Source organism: Tuber melanosporum, assembly GCF_000151645.1.
Source record: "Tuber melanosporum whole genome shotgun sequence assembly, scaffold_33, strain Mel28".
Classification (NCBI taxonomy): Eukaryota; Fungi; Ascomycota; class Pezizomycetes; order Pezizales; family Tuberaceae; genus Tuber; species Tuber melanosporum.
The window spans coordinates 837,848-852,708 of record NW_003299008.1 but is presented as its reverse complement, the minus strand read 5'-3'; the positions used below and the strand labels follow the sequence as shown (position 1 = coordinate 852,708).

At 46.1% G+C, this 14,861-nt stretch overlaps 1 protein-coding gene across 1 annotated transcript; it reads right to left on the bottom strand.

Moving 5' to 3' along the window:
• Window positions 1-2,420: 2,420 nt before the first annotated feature.
• GSTUM_00007243001 (uncharacterized protein) lies at window positions 2,421-3,341 on the bottom strand (the record flags this gene model as incomplete). The annotated part of the gene is made up of 1 exon (XM_002839279.1): window positions 2,421-3,341. The coding sequence occupies one exon, from the start codon at window positions 3,339-3,341 to the stop codon at window positions 2,421-2,423; it is 921 nt and encodes a 306-aa protein (XP_002839325.1).
• Window positions 3,342-14,861: the final 11,520 nt, after the last annotated feature.

The following is a 14,861-nucleotide window of genomic DNA, read 5'->3' as shown; positions in this document are numbered from 1 at the left end:
AGTTTGGCCAAGACAGAAGGATACAGTACCATTCCCTTCGAGGGCACAAGCTGTGAGGATCCCCCCTTCAGGCACGAGAGTTTCCCAGATTCTCAAGAACACAGACCCACTCTTACGCAGCTATCCCCAGGATGGGCAAGCCCCTGGGACGGACCGTGCTGAACTTTTTTCCTTGAATTTTTTTTTTTCTCCCCTTCCAGAAAAAGCTTGATGGATGGGTAGATAGGCATGGCAAATAGGACCTATTCTAGGTAAGTACTTGTACCGTGAGAAGGGGGGAAAGTCACGAAATCTTGAGATGAACACTCAAACCCCTATCCGCCAAGCATGTTCCACCCTGCCCACAGGACAAGTACTGTGCTCGAGTACAAGTACTGTGCATTGCGTACCGCGCCTGTGGCCGTGGTCCCGGCCCCATCCGCTTCCGCTTCGCACAGTTGCACTCGCACTGATAAATTGCACGTACCGCCAAAATTCAGCCCTTTTGCTCAGATCTCTCTGTAACTCGAGTATCTGCAAGTGGTCGTGTTCACGACGGGGGCATGATATCCTGGCTGATTCTCCCCCCCCTACTACAGTAGTACTGTGTGGGATTGGGGAATACAAGTACCGGTACTCGTACAGGGGTTTGTTAGTTGTTTTGATGATTTTGATTTGTAGCTCGTTCGTTCGTTCACTCCATGCTTTCTGGGTTGCATTGGATTGAGCGTTCGATCCCTGGTGTACTGTACTGGTACTGGTTTATAAGGTTTTTGGTATGATTGATGGTCGTTCATTGGGATGGGAGGGGTGTGATGGTATGGTTGTGTGTCATTGTGGCGTGTGTATCGTTGTCGTTGTCCAGAGGGTAAGTTAAGTGATTTGGCATCATAGAAATACAGTACCGGTATGGTTTTTACTGGTTTTTTTGTCACCATTTCAGTCATTTTGCATTGTATCGTGTACGAGCGTATGGAGGTATGGGTTGTGGGTAAGGTAAGCCTGTCGGCACGTCACGCACCTTAAGGTTTGTTTCCTTCTGTTTCGTTTGCTTTCAATTGCTGTACTTTTGTGCCATGAGTACGGCCGTCCGATAACTTGGCCCATTCATTCATCGATTGATCTCTATAATATCCGATAGTTAAGCCCCCTCCCCCACCAACACCACACTTTCACACTTCACACACTTCAGAAAGCAAGACTACTACTACCTCGACCACGCCACTCAACCACCAATCAACCAATCACAGGTAAAAACAAGTTGTGAAATTAAAATAGAAATGGAAAGGCTCCAATTCGCAAAAAAAAAAAATGGACAAGACTACAAACAAACGCAACGCAAACACATCAGACAAAAAAAAAAAAAAAAGCATTAAAACGAAATTAGATCTTTTTTCCCTCCAACTCCTGCTTGTGTTGCCCTACTGCTAGTGACTCCTGACCATCCATCCATCCATTCATTGAGTCATCCCCATTCGTTCTTCGTGCTTCGTTCCCTCTTTAGCGTGCCCGCTTGCTTCCAACACACCTGATCTGTGGATTCCACCAGCAGTGTTTGATGGATGGTATAAAAATAAAATAAAAAGTAAAAAGAAAGAAGAATGAAAGTTTAAAAGGACGGAAGAAGTTAGGTATTACAAAAGGAATAGTACTCGTAGTAGGGTGTAGACTAGACTGGACTAGAAGGGTATTTGATTCGCCTGTTGCCTGTGCCGCAGTAGCGCAGTGCAGTGCAGTGCAGTGCAGTGTTGAAGGGCGGGACCAAAAGGTGGGAAGAGGAAAATATTAACGCGCGCGTGTAGTGTGTAGTCCAATTAAGGGAGAGGAGAGGAGGAAAGGAAAAAGGCAAGGAGAGAACAAAGTATAGTAGCTGAATTTAAATTTCTTTGCTTGCAGATGGTTCGAGAGCAATAAATAGGAATGGGATGGATGAATAAGTAGACAAGCAGGATGAAAAGGTATTTTTTCGTTTCGTCGTTATATATAAAGAAGAAAAACTAGAAGAGTGATTTAAGAAAGGTGGAATGATAAGAGTAAGGGAAAACTGGAGATGAGAAATAGATGAGATGGAAAGCGTAGACATGAAACAATGAACAACATTACCGATCAAACTTTGCACCAGGCTGCGTAAAGATCATGATATAACACCGCCCAAACCCCCAAGTTCCTGACCTTGCCCCCCAATTATGAAGATGATGATGGACGCCTTTTTTGTGTGACGTGAGGAAATGGATAATGTGGAAGAGGAAGGAAGGAAATAAATAAAATAAATAAAATAAAATGAAAAATAAAATAAAATAAACAAATGCTCAGGTTCCCTTTTTTGTGTGCAATGCTGGCAAAAACACGAGATAGACAGAAGGAAGTGGAAGGAAGGGATATTAAGTTTGTTGTGCGAGCGTGCTTCTAGTCTCTAGGGTTTTCTAGGCGATCTAGATAATCTAGTCTCTCATAACACAGTCGACCGATCTCGCTGCTGCCGTCAACGAGGGCTCGAGTTTCCTGGTTTCTTCGACTTCCTCCATCATGTCATCCTTGGTGGACGAATCCCCGTTGACTGAAGCCGTGGGACTCAAATCGGGAGTAGATACCTCGCTGACGGTAGTAATGCTGCTGGCCGCGCCGTCCTCACCGGGCGCTCCATCTTCGGCCTCCTTGGTAGAGGGTGAGATGGCAGGCGTGAGGGGTGTGACGGTGACAGCTGAGCTGGGGGTTGTGTTTGTTGTTGGCGTCGTTGTTGTTGTCGTCGTCAGGGCACTGATGGCAGAGCTAGGAGCTGTGATGGCCGAAGTAGGTGTGGTCGCAGAGCTAGTGGAAGTGAAGCCCTTCTGCCAACACTTTTGCAGGAAGTCTGCATCCACGGATCCGCCGTATTGGGTCGCCACCGATTCCCAGAACATGGCCCTCTGCTTCTCCACGATACGAATGAGCTTGTCCTTGTCAATTGCGTCTGGGCTGCAATCCACCCGCAGCTGCTTCGCTTTGTTGCTCCCTGGGTTCTTCCCCGGAGAGGTGGACGAGGTCGGTCCCGTCGAGCCGTGGGGCTTTGGCAGTAATGGCTTGCCCTTTATCTTTGGTTGCGCCGTGGTTCCCACCTTCTGGATAGCACCCGAGGCATTGACGGGTGAGAAGGAGGATATTGTCGGACTTGACGAGCGGGTCTTGGCCAGTGGTGTCGAGCTGCTGCTGGGGGAGGCTGCGGGACTAGTTACTGAAGCGTTTGATGAGGTTGATGATATCGAGTTGTTGCGTTTGCGGCGGTTATTACCGTGTGATAGCTGGTGGTAGTGAAGCCGGCAGGCAAGCTCTGTTTTGTCGAGGTGGCCCGCAATTTTTTTGTATGCTACCCTTTCGAGACGCATTTGCAAGAGATAAACTTCCTGATAATTTCAAAGAAATTCATAGCTTTGGTTAGCTATATTTTCCTTTAAAATTTCATGGTGTTTTGTTTGTTCCCCATTCCCCTTTCCTCCTCCTCCTCAATCCATCGCGCCTTATTTTTTCCCCCCCTCCGTCCCAAGTTCTCGCCAATCCCAATATCAATAGCCCTTATAATAACCCATCCCAACTATCCAACCCCCCTTCTCTTCAGGCGCCCCAATAGAAAGGAAGGAAAAGAAAAGAAAGGGAAAAAAGGACCGCACACCCCACCACCACCACAACCACAACCACCAACGAACTACCACAACCACGCACATACCTTCAACCACAACCTCACATGTTTAATTGCTAGGTATGGTGGGTTGATGGTGGTGATGGTGGTGAGAGTGTCGGCGCAAAAGAGTATTGGAAAATGGATTTCTCAAAGCTAACCTCTTCTTCTGTCCAAGCTTTTCCACCACCAGCAGCAGACCCCTTACGCCCCTATAACAACGGCCAAGTTAGCGACAACTCATCTCATCTTAGCCATCTAGCATCAATGTTTGCTTTCCCATCCACAACCACCACCACCACCGTCGTCGTCGTCGTCATCACCACAAGCAACTCCACGCAACCACCAACGTCGAATAAAGTAAGGAGGTGGGAAATTTAAAGGGAGAGAGAAAAAAAATGAAAAGAAAAAGGGGAAGAAGGGGGATAAAATCTCACTTTGGCAACGACAGATGTCACAGGAGAAGAGCTCATCTTCGAGGGTTGGTAATTATTTTAATGTGTTAAGTATTGTTTAAAGTGTAAAAAGACTTTTTGTTATCCCTCCTGCAAATGGTGGACGTCCGTTGCACAGATGTGTAAATTGTACAAAGGCCCAGATGTTGAAGTAGTTATAGGTAGTAGCAAAGTAAGGTAAGATAGTAGTAGTAGTAGTAGTAGGTAATAGTAGCAGCGGTAGTAGTGGTAGGCAGTAGAAGAAGTAAAAAGAATCTGGGGTTCAATATTGAAGGGGGGGGGGGTGTGGGATATGTAGGTGAAGTATTGATATTTAGGGTACTAATAGAAGGGGGGGGGGGTATAAGGAAGGGTAGGTTTGCTTTTCCCAAGTCGAAACTGAGGCGCAGGTAGGCGAAGGATGTGGAAGGGGGGGGGGGGGGGAGGATGGTAGAAGGTTAAAATAATATAAAATAAAATAAAATTATAATAAAAAGGAAGAAGAGACGCTTTTACCTGAGAGAGGTAGGGGGGAGAGCTTAAAGCGAATGAAGCGCCGGGAAGGATCAATTAAAAAAACGGCGAAGGGCAAGAAGGAAGATGGGGAACAAAGTAGGTTGTGTGGTGAGCAGGGTGGTGGTAAGGAAAAGAATAAAGGGATTCTACGTAAAGAAATACCGTATGAATCCAAAGGGCTTCACCGTCAGGCTGGCATCCCATGCCATTTTTGATTCCTTTGCGTTGTCCGTGCTTGAGAACTAAGGCAAGTCCTGATGCTTGGTATTATTTTTTTTTTGCCCGCTGCGAGCGTCCTGTACGCGGGTGCAGTTGGTTGGAGGGGTGGGGGGTTTCCTGGGCTGGAGGGGGGTTCTCTCTCTCTCTCTCTTTTTTTCTTTTCTTCCTTTTCTTTTCTAAGGGGAGGGGAGAGAAGGGGGAGAAGGGAAAGAACAGTCTGGGGGGGAAGGGGGGGTTCGTCAATGTCTGATCTGTGCTTGTCTGTATCTCTATGATTTTGATTATCCCATTTTGTATGCATGCGATGCTAGTTTTTTGGTGTGCAGACGGAACTCCCAGAGAGGCGTTAGCAGAATGGGGTATCGAGAAGCAAGAAGCAGAGGCAGAAGCAGAAGCAAGCACCAGAAGCAACAACATCAGCACAAGCATCAGGAGCACAAGCAGCAAGCACCACCACCACCACCAACACCTGCATCGAAGAAGAAGCAGAAGTAGAAGCAGGAGCACTATTTACCATCAACATCCAGCAACCACCAAGGTTGAAATTTTAAAAAAAACAAAAGGTTCAAGGCTATATAGATCAAAGTAGCGGTAGCGGTACAGCATAACATAGCACTGCAGTAGCGGAGACATGGAAAGTGTCAATCAAGCACTCGCCTTTTTTGTCTTGGCCTCCCCTAATCGGATCTCCGTTTGCCCTTCCAAATCCTAAAACCCAAGTTCCCAACCACGCACGATACGCGCATTCCCAACCAAACCAAACTTTAAAAAACATGGACTGAAAGCCAAACCTACGAATAGCGAGAAGCTTGGAGGGGATAGAGGGAGAGAGAGAAGAATGGAAATTTAATGAAAAGAATAATGAAAAGAAAAAGAAAAAGAAAAGAAAAAAGTAGGATTTGTCTTGCCCATCTCCATCCAATTCGGTGAGGAAAGGGTCCGGCCCTTCACAAAGAGGGTAAGTCAGCAAGTACCAGTTTAGTCAACTGTAGGAGAGATGTGAGAATCAGTGTCTGTTTTGCGCAGCTAGGTTTCCAATTGAACAAGAGGTGCGTGCATAGCGTCTGATGTTTGCTTCCGTCCCTGTCCTGTCCCCCTGTGTCGGTTCTGGTGTTTTGGCGAACTGTTTGATACTACACACCGATACCTTGTACACCCATACATCCCATACACCCATACACCCTCGACAAGCGAGCACGCACTCGCTCACCTCACTAGCTTACCCACATTGAACATTCAACAGCCTACATATCCGACACACTAAACCTCTTTCATCATTTTCACCCTTTCACACCACCACCACCACCCCCCTGGATCCCATGTACTCGTACCTGCTCGAGTATTCGTTGAGCGTTGAGGATGATGATGAAGATGGTGATGATGATGATGATGGGCTAGAGTGGAGGAGGGGGGGAAGGGGGAGGGGGAGGGGGAGGTGTGTTCGGATTGTAGGTAGGTATTCTTGGAAATCTCTAATTGATTGTGAATCAATTAATTCATGTAGGTTGTACTGTACGTCGAGAATGGGAAAAGAAAAGAAGTGGGAAAAAGCAAAAATAAAAATAAAATAAAATGGAAGCCGTATCGTGCGGTGTAGACAAAAACCTGTAAGAGTATAAACACACTGGAGCCTGGAGAGACAGCTATCATAGCTAGCTATGACCGTACAGTATACAGTACGTGCTTGAGGACGGTAGATAGGGCAAATCACAATGAAATAATGGAGGTAAACCCCCCTCCCTCAAAAGACATTCCCTTCAACTCCCCCCATCGCCGTCATGAACCACCAGCAAATGCTAACGTCGTCCACGTACTCTGCACCACCACCACCACCACCACCACCACCCCCTTCATGCCTTGATTTATTTTTTATTTTTTCCCTAATTATTTTATTTTTCTCTCTCTCTCTTCATCATCCCTTTCCACCTTATCCACTTTCCTCGTCCACTCCGCTCCACTCCACCCCCAGACATGGACCATGACGGTACGTTCGGGAAAGACCATTGTGACCAGCTGTCGCAGCGGAAATGTGGAGTGGTTTGGGTCGAGTATCATGTCGGATTCCTCAAAGGTGTTATATAAAGAGAGAGAAAGAGAGATACAAGTAGTTTGGCAAGATGGGGTTCCCGGTACACATGTTTAGGGCAACCCGGATGGTAAATAAGCAACCATTGCCGTATTGAATTTATGATCGATGTAGTCGATGCACAGTAACCACCGAAACCGCTATACATCCACCACTCATACTTCCTCCCCTCTCTCTCTCTCTCTCCCATGAGGGGGGGGGGGGCAGTGAGGGAGTGAATACAAAAAAGTAACTTGATACCAGTAACAATCGGCCTAACCGATTGACATGTCAACCAACCCCTTCTCCCAGCCTAACCACCCGTTGTGGTCGAGGAGGGTGAATGAATTGTCCGAGAGGCCGAGAAAAAAGGTACGAGATAGATAAATGAAAGGTGAGGTTTATCGATTCGACGGTATGGTAGCAGATACCGCGCAAGGATGCCCGAACTCCTCCTTTTTTATTTTTTTTTATTTTTTTATTTCTTTTTCTCCTTTTCCTTTCTTTTCGAATCAAGAGGTGGTGGTTACTGTAGAAGATCGGTCGGAAAGTTCGAAATGAGGGGGAGGAAATCTGATCTGATGAAAAAGTCACTTTCCTAGTTATGGAGCGCGCACGAGCACGGTAGTACGATTCAAAGAGTAGGAAAAGTCTCCTTCAACTTTAAACCTTAGTTTTAAACCCTTACATTTTTTTTTTTCTTTCTTTCTTCCTTTCCCGCTTAACTTGACCTAACTCGAGTTGGAAATCGTACTGGTGGTTAATAATGGGATTATGACGATGATATTGTCATTGTAAGCGATCCGTCCATCATCTGTTATGATACCCCCCCTTGGTTATATACCGGTATCACACGCAATAAACTAGGCCAGGCCAAACCAGGCGTCCCCCACTCCACATCATACAAACCAATGGAAATATAAAACAACCAAGAAACAATGGAACGAAGGAAGGGGAAAAAGAAAACTCTCCAAAACCCACTCACCGACCGACCGACCGACCTCCCTGCCTACCTACCCACAGTACCCACTGCCGTATATACTCGTACAGAACATATCATAACCTCCCACCCCAGCCCACTCCACAATCCCCGATCCCCCCGACCCCTACAGCAACCGTCCGGGCACTATACCGAAAAAAGCAAGCCAACCCAAACCGAAAGGCTAACAATTCCAAAACGAACCTCCATCCATCCGTTCATCCTCATGCCAGCTGGGGAAAGCCGCACCATGGCATACCGATAATGCGGAGAAGAGAAGCCCTCCAACCACCCCCTTCCTTACTTATTTACTTGCTTCCTTCCTTCCTTCCTCCCTCCTCTCCTTCTTTCCTTCTTCCACTTTGGAACAAAGCAGAGCTCCCACGAGAATGAATGAATGCCATACCCATACATAAAGCTTCGCCGTTTGTTCCTCATCCTTATTCCTACCGTGGCTCACATTTTCCCTTTATGGTTGATTGGGTGGGTGGGTGGTGGCGGTTTGCAGTTGCAGTTGCAGTTGCAGTGATTGAGATATGATAATATCCGTTATCACGGCAGGTACGAGTACAATTGGCGGGAGAAAAAGCAAGGCTAGAGAAAATTCCCACAGTCCAGGTTTCTCGGTTTTCCGAAACCCTTTTTTCCTTTTTCCTTCTTGTACGTGTTTTTGATTTTATGCATGTTTTTTTTTTTTTTTTGGTGGTTGGCTGGCTGGCTGGCTACTGTACCCGGGCAGACAGTTACTGTGCTGTAGGCTTTAACTGGGTGTTGGAGCCGAGATGATAACCGGCGCTGCAGGAGTGGCATAGCGGTAGTGGGAATAAATAGATTGATTGATGCATGTAGTCTTGTGGATGGATATAGATGGATGGATGGATAAGGAGGGAGATGGCAGGTGTGTATGTGGGCATTAACAGGCATAGGTAATCCATATTAACTGCCTACCGCATTGCGATCGATTAACCGACTGTGAAGCTATGATATCCACTAACTGTACTCCAGTAGGTTAGTCAGAAAACCGACAAAAAACAAGCGGTAGATATTATACAAGCATGATATCTCGATATCATACACAATGGCATGTTGCAGTACAGTACCACACAACCAGATATCGTACTCTACAAGTATACACGATACCTTCGAGACCAAACGCACACCCGCGATATCTATCTACCTATCTGTCTATCGGGCGTGCCGACTCCGCATCTATCCACCCATCCACCCATCTATCCGTCCATCCATCTATCTATGTCTCTCCCACGGCCCGGCACGGAGCGAGCTCGTAATACCGTCGCATCGCAACCACCCGTCCGTCCCATTCCAACACGACAAGAGCAATCATGAACCCAAAACCAAGAAAAGGAAAAAAAAAAAAAAGGGGGGGGGAAGAAGAAAAAGGAAAAAAAAAGTATTCGCTGGCAGCAATATCTGCTGTAGGTCAATTGATTCGAGGTGGAGTGGTTCCGGTAGGGGTGGGTAGGTAGGTAGGTAGGTGGGTACCGGTACCGGTAGATAGAACCATATCTACCCCGGTCGGCCAAGGGAGTGAGTGGATGGAATTGGTCTGGTCTGGTCTGGTCTGGTCCGGTTCGGGTTCGGTTGTTCCCCCCAAGTTCAAAATATTTCATCCTTTCTCCACATCGATACAAAACAGAGAGAGAAAAGGATACCAAAATCGGTCGTCAAGTCCCCCCCACCAGCTAGACCAACTGCGGTACGGGTACATAACCAACTCACCATGGAACCCCATTCACATTCATTCGAAAGTTTTTTTTTTTTAAACACGTCGTCCGTGCATCCAATTACCGGTACTGTACTGTACTGTACTCGAACAGCAACAGAACCCACAACCCCCACACCAATTCCCGCGTGGGCGTTGCGGCAAACGTGATCTGCACGAGCAGCCACCAAGGCATAAATAAATAAAAGGCCAAGGCCAAGGAAGCTGAGGAAAGGAGAAACAGGAGTAGAAACATAAGGTACTCGTACAAGTTTGTTTCCGCCCATTTCCTTATGTAACTGTAGGTAGTCGTGTAGGCGCGCGATGTGTGCGTGGGTGCGTGTGTGCGTGTGTAACAGTTTCCGCCTCCGGTTCTGGTTCGGTTCGGGTGATGGGGGTTGTTTCATGGTTGGGTGTGGTGGGTATGGGGAATTTGTTTGTCAACTTCCTGATACCCTTCCTCCCCCCCCTTCCCAGGTCCTGAAAATGCCACACACAGTCCACCGACCAACTCCGACCGGAATGGAATAATACGGTACGGTGGAGGAATTCTTTACAACTAACCTGAGGGAGGGAGCAAACTCTTCTTAAGGAACCTCAGGAATTCCCCTCCTCTAAAAAAAAAAAAAAAAAAATTTTAAGATTTCGTTTCCATCTCTATCTATCATTCGATAATATCATGGAATTATTATCATACCTGCCATGATCGCCAGACTTCAAGTTACCCCTGCCAAGAAGGTAGCGTAGAGTAAAACTAACAGATGTTTAACCCACCCACTCCAGCGATTGAACAAACCTTCTTGTTCGAAAAACTGGAACTTTCTTACTAATTCTGGTTTTTTTTTTAAGATTTTACGAAACGTTAATAATAGTAAAACATTATTATTGATTATGGCTTTCTATCGATTGGTTGGCTCAAGTTTAGTTCTTATGATACAACTTGTGGTTAAGTATTCTATAATAATAATCCGGCACTATCGACAAAACATGAAACGGAGGAGAAAGTTACTTATGATACTATTAATTTTATTTATTTATTAATAAAGTTTATTCACACAAGTATGACATCTCCCTACATTATCTTGTTGTTGTTATTACTCACTGTACGAGTACTTCCCTTCCTCGAGCTACTGCAAAATATCAATCATCGTACTTCACACTTCGCATTTAAATTACCATAACCAGCACCGGTAGAGTATTATATCATACGCTACGAGTGCTACCGTGTGCAAATCCCCAGCGCGGCAACAAAACATGGACCGGACATACCGACTTCAACTCACTTCCCGAAAGCGAAGCAATGATATTACGTTAAAACGGAAAACGAGAAAACGAGAACGAGCTAAGGCATCGACAGAATTTTACCGAAACGCTGGGTGGACGGACGGATGGGATTTTCGACCAACTATACGGCGTATGATACTCTCTCACTCACTCTCTTTCGCGGACTAGCGCAATACGTAAACTGTAGTCTACGTGCGAGTGGGAACTACGGTAGGTGGTTAACACGGACTGGGAAATCTCGGCCGATACGGCGACAGCTAGGAAAAAAAAAAATTTATTCCCAGTTTGATGTTTACAGAGTTGTGGAGAAGTAGAGGGAAACCTGGGGAGAGCACACGAAACAAACGTGTACAGTACTGAACTGGACTGTGGGCACTGTACTGTACTGTACGATTTACTGCGTTGTAAGTGTTTCTTTTTTTCCCCTTGCTTTTGTATGCCTCGTCTCCAAACGCACAGTATTTATTATTATTATTATTATTATTATTATTATTCCGGGAATGTCGATGCGAGTGACATGTCTGGAAGTTGCAAACTCAACCACCTACTGTACCTACCTACCATAAATCCAATCATGGGGAAAAAAGAACGGGCGGGGAGGAGAAACAGAAACGGAGCAGGCAGGCAGGGGGGAAGGGGGGAAGGGGGGGGGGAGAAAGGCGGAACAGGGCGGGGATTACGATTTGGCGGTTAGGTGGATCAGGTTGGGCTGTGTGTGGTTTGGCAGGTTTAGTAAGAGAAGTACGAGCACTGGTACAGTACTCGTACTGTACAGGGTGCACATGTTCACTCTAGCTAGCTAAGGCCGGCCGATCGGATCGGAGGGAGGGAAGAAGGGAAGGAAGGAAGGGAAGGTGTTTGGTTTTGTTTGGTTCTTTTCTTCCCCTTCCCTTTGGGAAGCTCGTCGAGCACTTGTTCTGTTTTGGACATGTCGGACAGGGCAATTGTTCGTGCGCTGTTGATTGATGCGGACGGATGGCTGGTTTATTGATGCAGGTAGATGGCTGGCTGGCTGGCTGGATGGATGAGGGATGGATGGGCAGATGGATGGAAGGAGAAAAAGAAAAGAAAGGAGGAAAAAGAAAAAAGAAGAGAAGGGAAAAGAGGAAAACTTTTTTTTGTTTGGTGGGAGAAAAATGGAAATGCGGTACCGCGGTGTACCGCTTGCTTATGTATTTCCTTCGCTTTATGGTAGGTGAATATGTACGAGTATGTACGGCCAACCCATCTCGGGGAGAATTTCAGTTTTCCGACGAGAAGGTATGATACAAGTATTCCAAAGGTACTTGTTTGTAGGCCACGGCGGAGTAGGGTACGAGTGTGGTACCGGTCAAGAATCCACATCACATCACATCACTTGTCTCCTGTTCTGTTCATTCACACCCGCATCCCAACAAACGAATGCCCCATCAGCATAATCAGGGTTGCATATGCAAGCATGGAACCGTGTTCCAAAGACTCCAAAAATACAATCTTCTACTTTCCCCTCCTCCGCTGTACGAGTACGAACCTGGTACCTACCAATAAGTCAAGTCAGATCTCAGCATGATTCAAACAAGTGGAGAAAAGGAAAAACCCCCATCATCGTTTCACCAAACAAGAACCGTTGTTTCCTCTTCCCCCGTCAGCAGAGGGTAAAGCCTCGGCGTTGTTTCGTTTTAATAATCTCCTACGAGTCCCAAGCCCCCCCCCCCGACAGTAGAAAATCTTACCAACCACCCCGGAAAGAAAGGAAAGGAAAGGAAAAGAAAGAAAGAAGGGGAGAGGAAACAAAACGAGGATGGAGAAGAAAATAAGCTGAAACACGACAACAAGCGAAACAAACCCGCGGGCGAAAAAAAGGAAAAAAAGGGAAGGCCAAGAAAGTACTCGTACAAGTAGTGGGAAACGAATAAAAAAAAAAAGGAAAGAAAAAAAAAAGGGACTCGCATCAACGGGCAGGCACGAGGAAGCGAGTGCCGGTAAACGAGTGAGGTGAGGTGCGCGCGCGCCAGAAGAGAGCCCCAGAGGTTTTTCCTTTTTCTCTATTCTTGCCATCAGCATGTCCAGGTATCGACCAATCGATACGCACCGATAACCGGAGCCTGCTACAAGCCTGATAGATTTTGGTACTACGCAGGGTACATAATGTACCGTATCGTACCTCTTCGTTCCCCCGCAAAAATGATCCCTGTTCGGGAAGGTAGGAGGGAAGGGAAGGGGAGGGGAAAAAGTAAATATGAGTACATCGGGGTAAAATGGTAGGTTATGCGGGGGGATGAAATTGTACTCGTAGGTATCATATTGTACTCACGGGTGTGGTGGGGTATCTTTATTAGGGTTTGGGAAGAGGAAGAAGAGGAGGAGAAGGAGGAAGAGGTTTGTGCTCGAACCGTACCGGTACTACTAGTATCGTATTCGAGTACTCGAGTATTGTTAGACCCGGGGGAAGGGTGATCGAGGAAAAAGTGAGGATGGCGGTGATGATCAAGGGTAAGGTAAAGTTAAGTTATAGCGTCAGCTGCGCAACATGATGTTTCCCGATGTGCGGGAGGGAAATGGGAAATGGGAAAGGGAATGCAAAGGTAACAAGCAAGCAAGCTGGAAGAGGAGGGGGTGGTGGTGGTGATGAATGGATGACTGGCCGACTGGTGGGGACAAAAATTGGACGAATGTGGGGAATTTTGGGGAAATTTTGTTTTTTCTTCTTCTTGTTGCTTTCTGGTTCCCGCGGTGCGAAATCGGATGGAAATGTTACAAGTATGATACTTTAACAAAAGTGAACATCGATGATGTGATGTGATAAGCAGATGATAGGGTAATGGACCAGGCTTACCAGTTAGGTAGGTAGACCTTGGCGGGGGGGTCGAGAAAGTGTGTTAAATGAAGGTACCATATTACTGGTACGGGACATTTTATCTGAGTCTACTTTTGATATGGATCGGTGTTTTGATATCGCGAGCTTTTGATATGGTGGATAGATGGATGGATAAGTAAGTAACGTCAAGTACCGGTGTATACGATACAGTACATGAGGCATGAAGGGGTGGGAGGGCGCAAGATGCGCAAAGAAATACCCAGAGTGAACCATTTTTCGGGTTGCATACTCGAGTACTCGTACTTGTACAGTATCATGCCGAGTCATTATCATCAACTTTCGGAGGAGGAAAGAAGGAAGGAAGGAAGGAAGGACTCTGTGGGGGGGGGAGGGGAAGGAAGAATTGAAATTTGTTTCATGTTTCATGTCCTGTCGCGTGATATGGTTTCTGGCCGTCGGACAAAGCGAGTTAGTCACCCATCAGGTAGAAATTGAGCTCGAGAGCTTTTGAAAAGAGAGGGGGATAGGGATATCATAAAACAAAAAAAAAAAAAAGTGAGAAAAAGAAGGGAAGAGGAGGAGGAGTATCATACCCGTATGATAATAGATACCAAGAGGAAAATACTTTACGGTGCGGAACATTATCCATAAGTCAGACAAAGGTACTGTAACCTTCAATGTACCATAACCTAAGCAAATCATAAAGTCTGCAGGAAAACAGGGCAGATGGAAAGCGCACAAACCCACCCACACCCACACACACACACTTTTATACTTGGGGGAGAGGAAAAGAAGAAAAGAAAGAGGAAAAGAAGAAAAGAAAGAGAAAAAGAAAAAAAGATACGATATCTCCCCGCTATCACACAACTACCATTGAACCCAAGGTATCGTAGGCGCGGGCACTGTACCTGTATACCGATTATCAAAGCCATAGTATGGTACAGCTTCGCGGAAAGAGTGAAATGACTTCAACAATGGGAAAAGGTAGGAAGGAGGAGGGGAAGGGAAGGGAGAGAGAGGGAAAAAGAAAAAAAGAATAAATAAAGGTAAAACCAAAGTATCCACCAATATGATATCTGAGGAAAAAGTACCCCATCGTAACATTTCATTTTTTAATAAGTAAAAACAATTTACATCCTTTCGTGCAAAACCTCGCACAAACAAAACACTTGTACTTACTGCACCGAAACTCCTGGGTACGGTAGCGGAATAA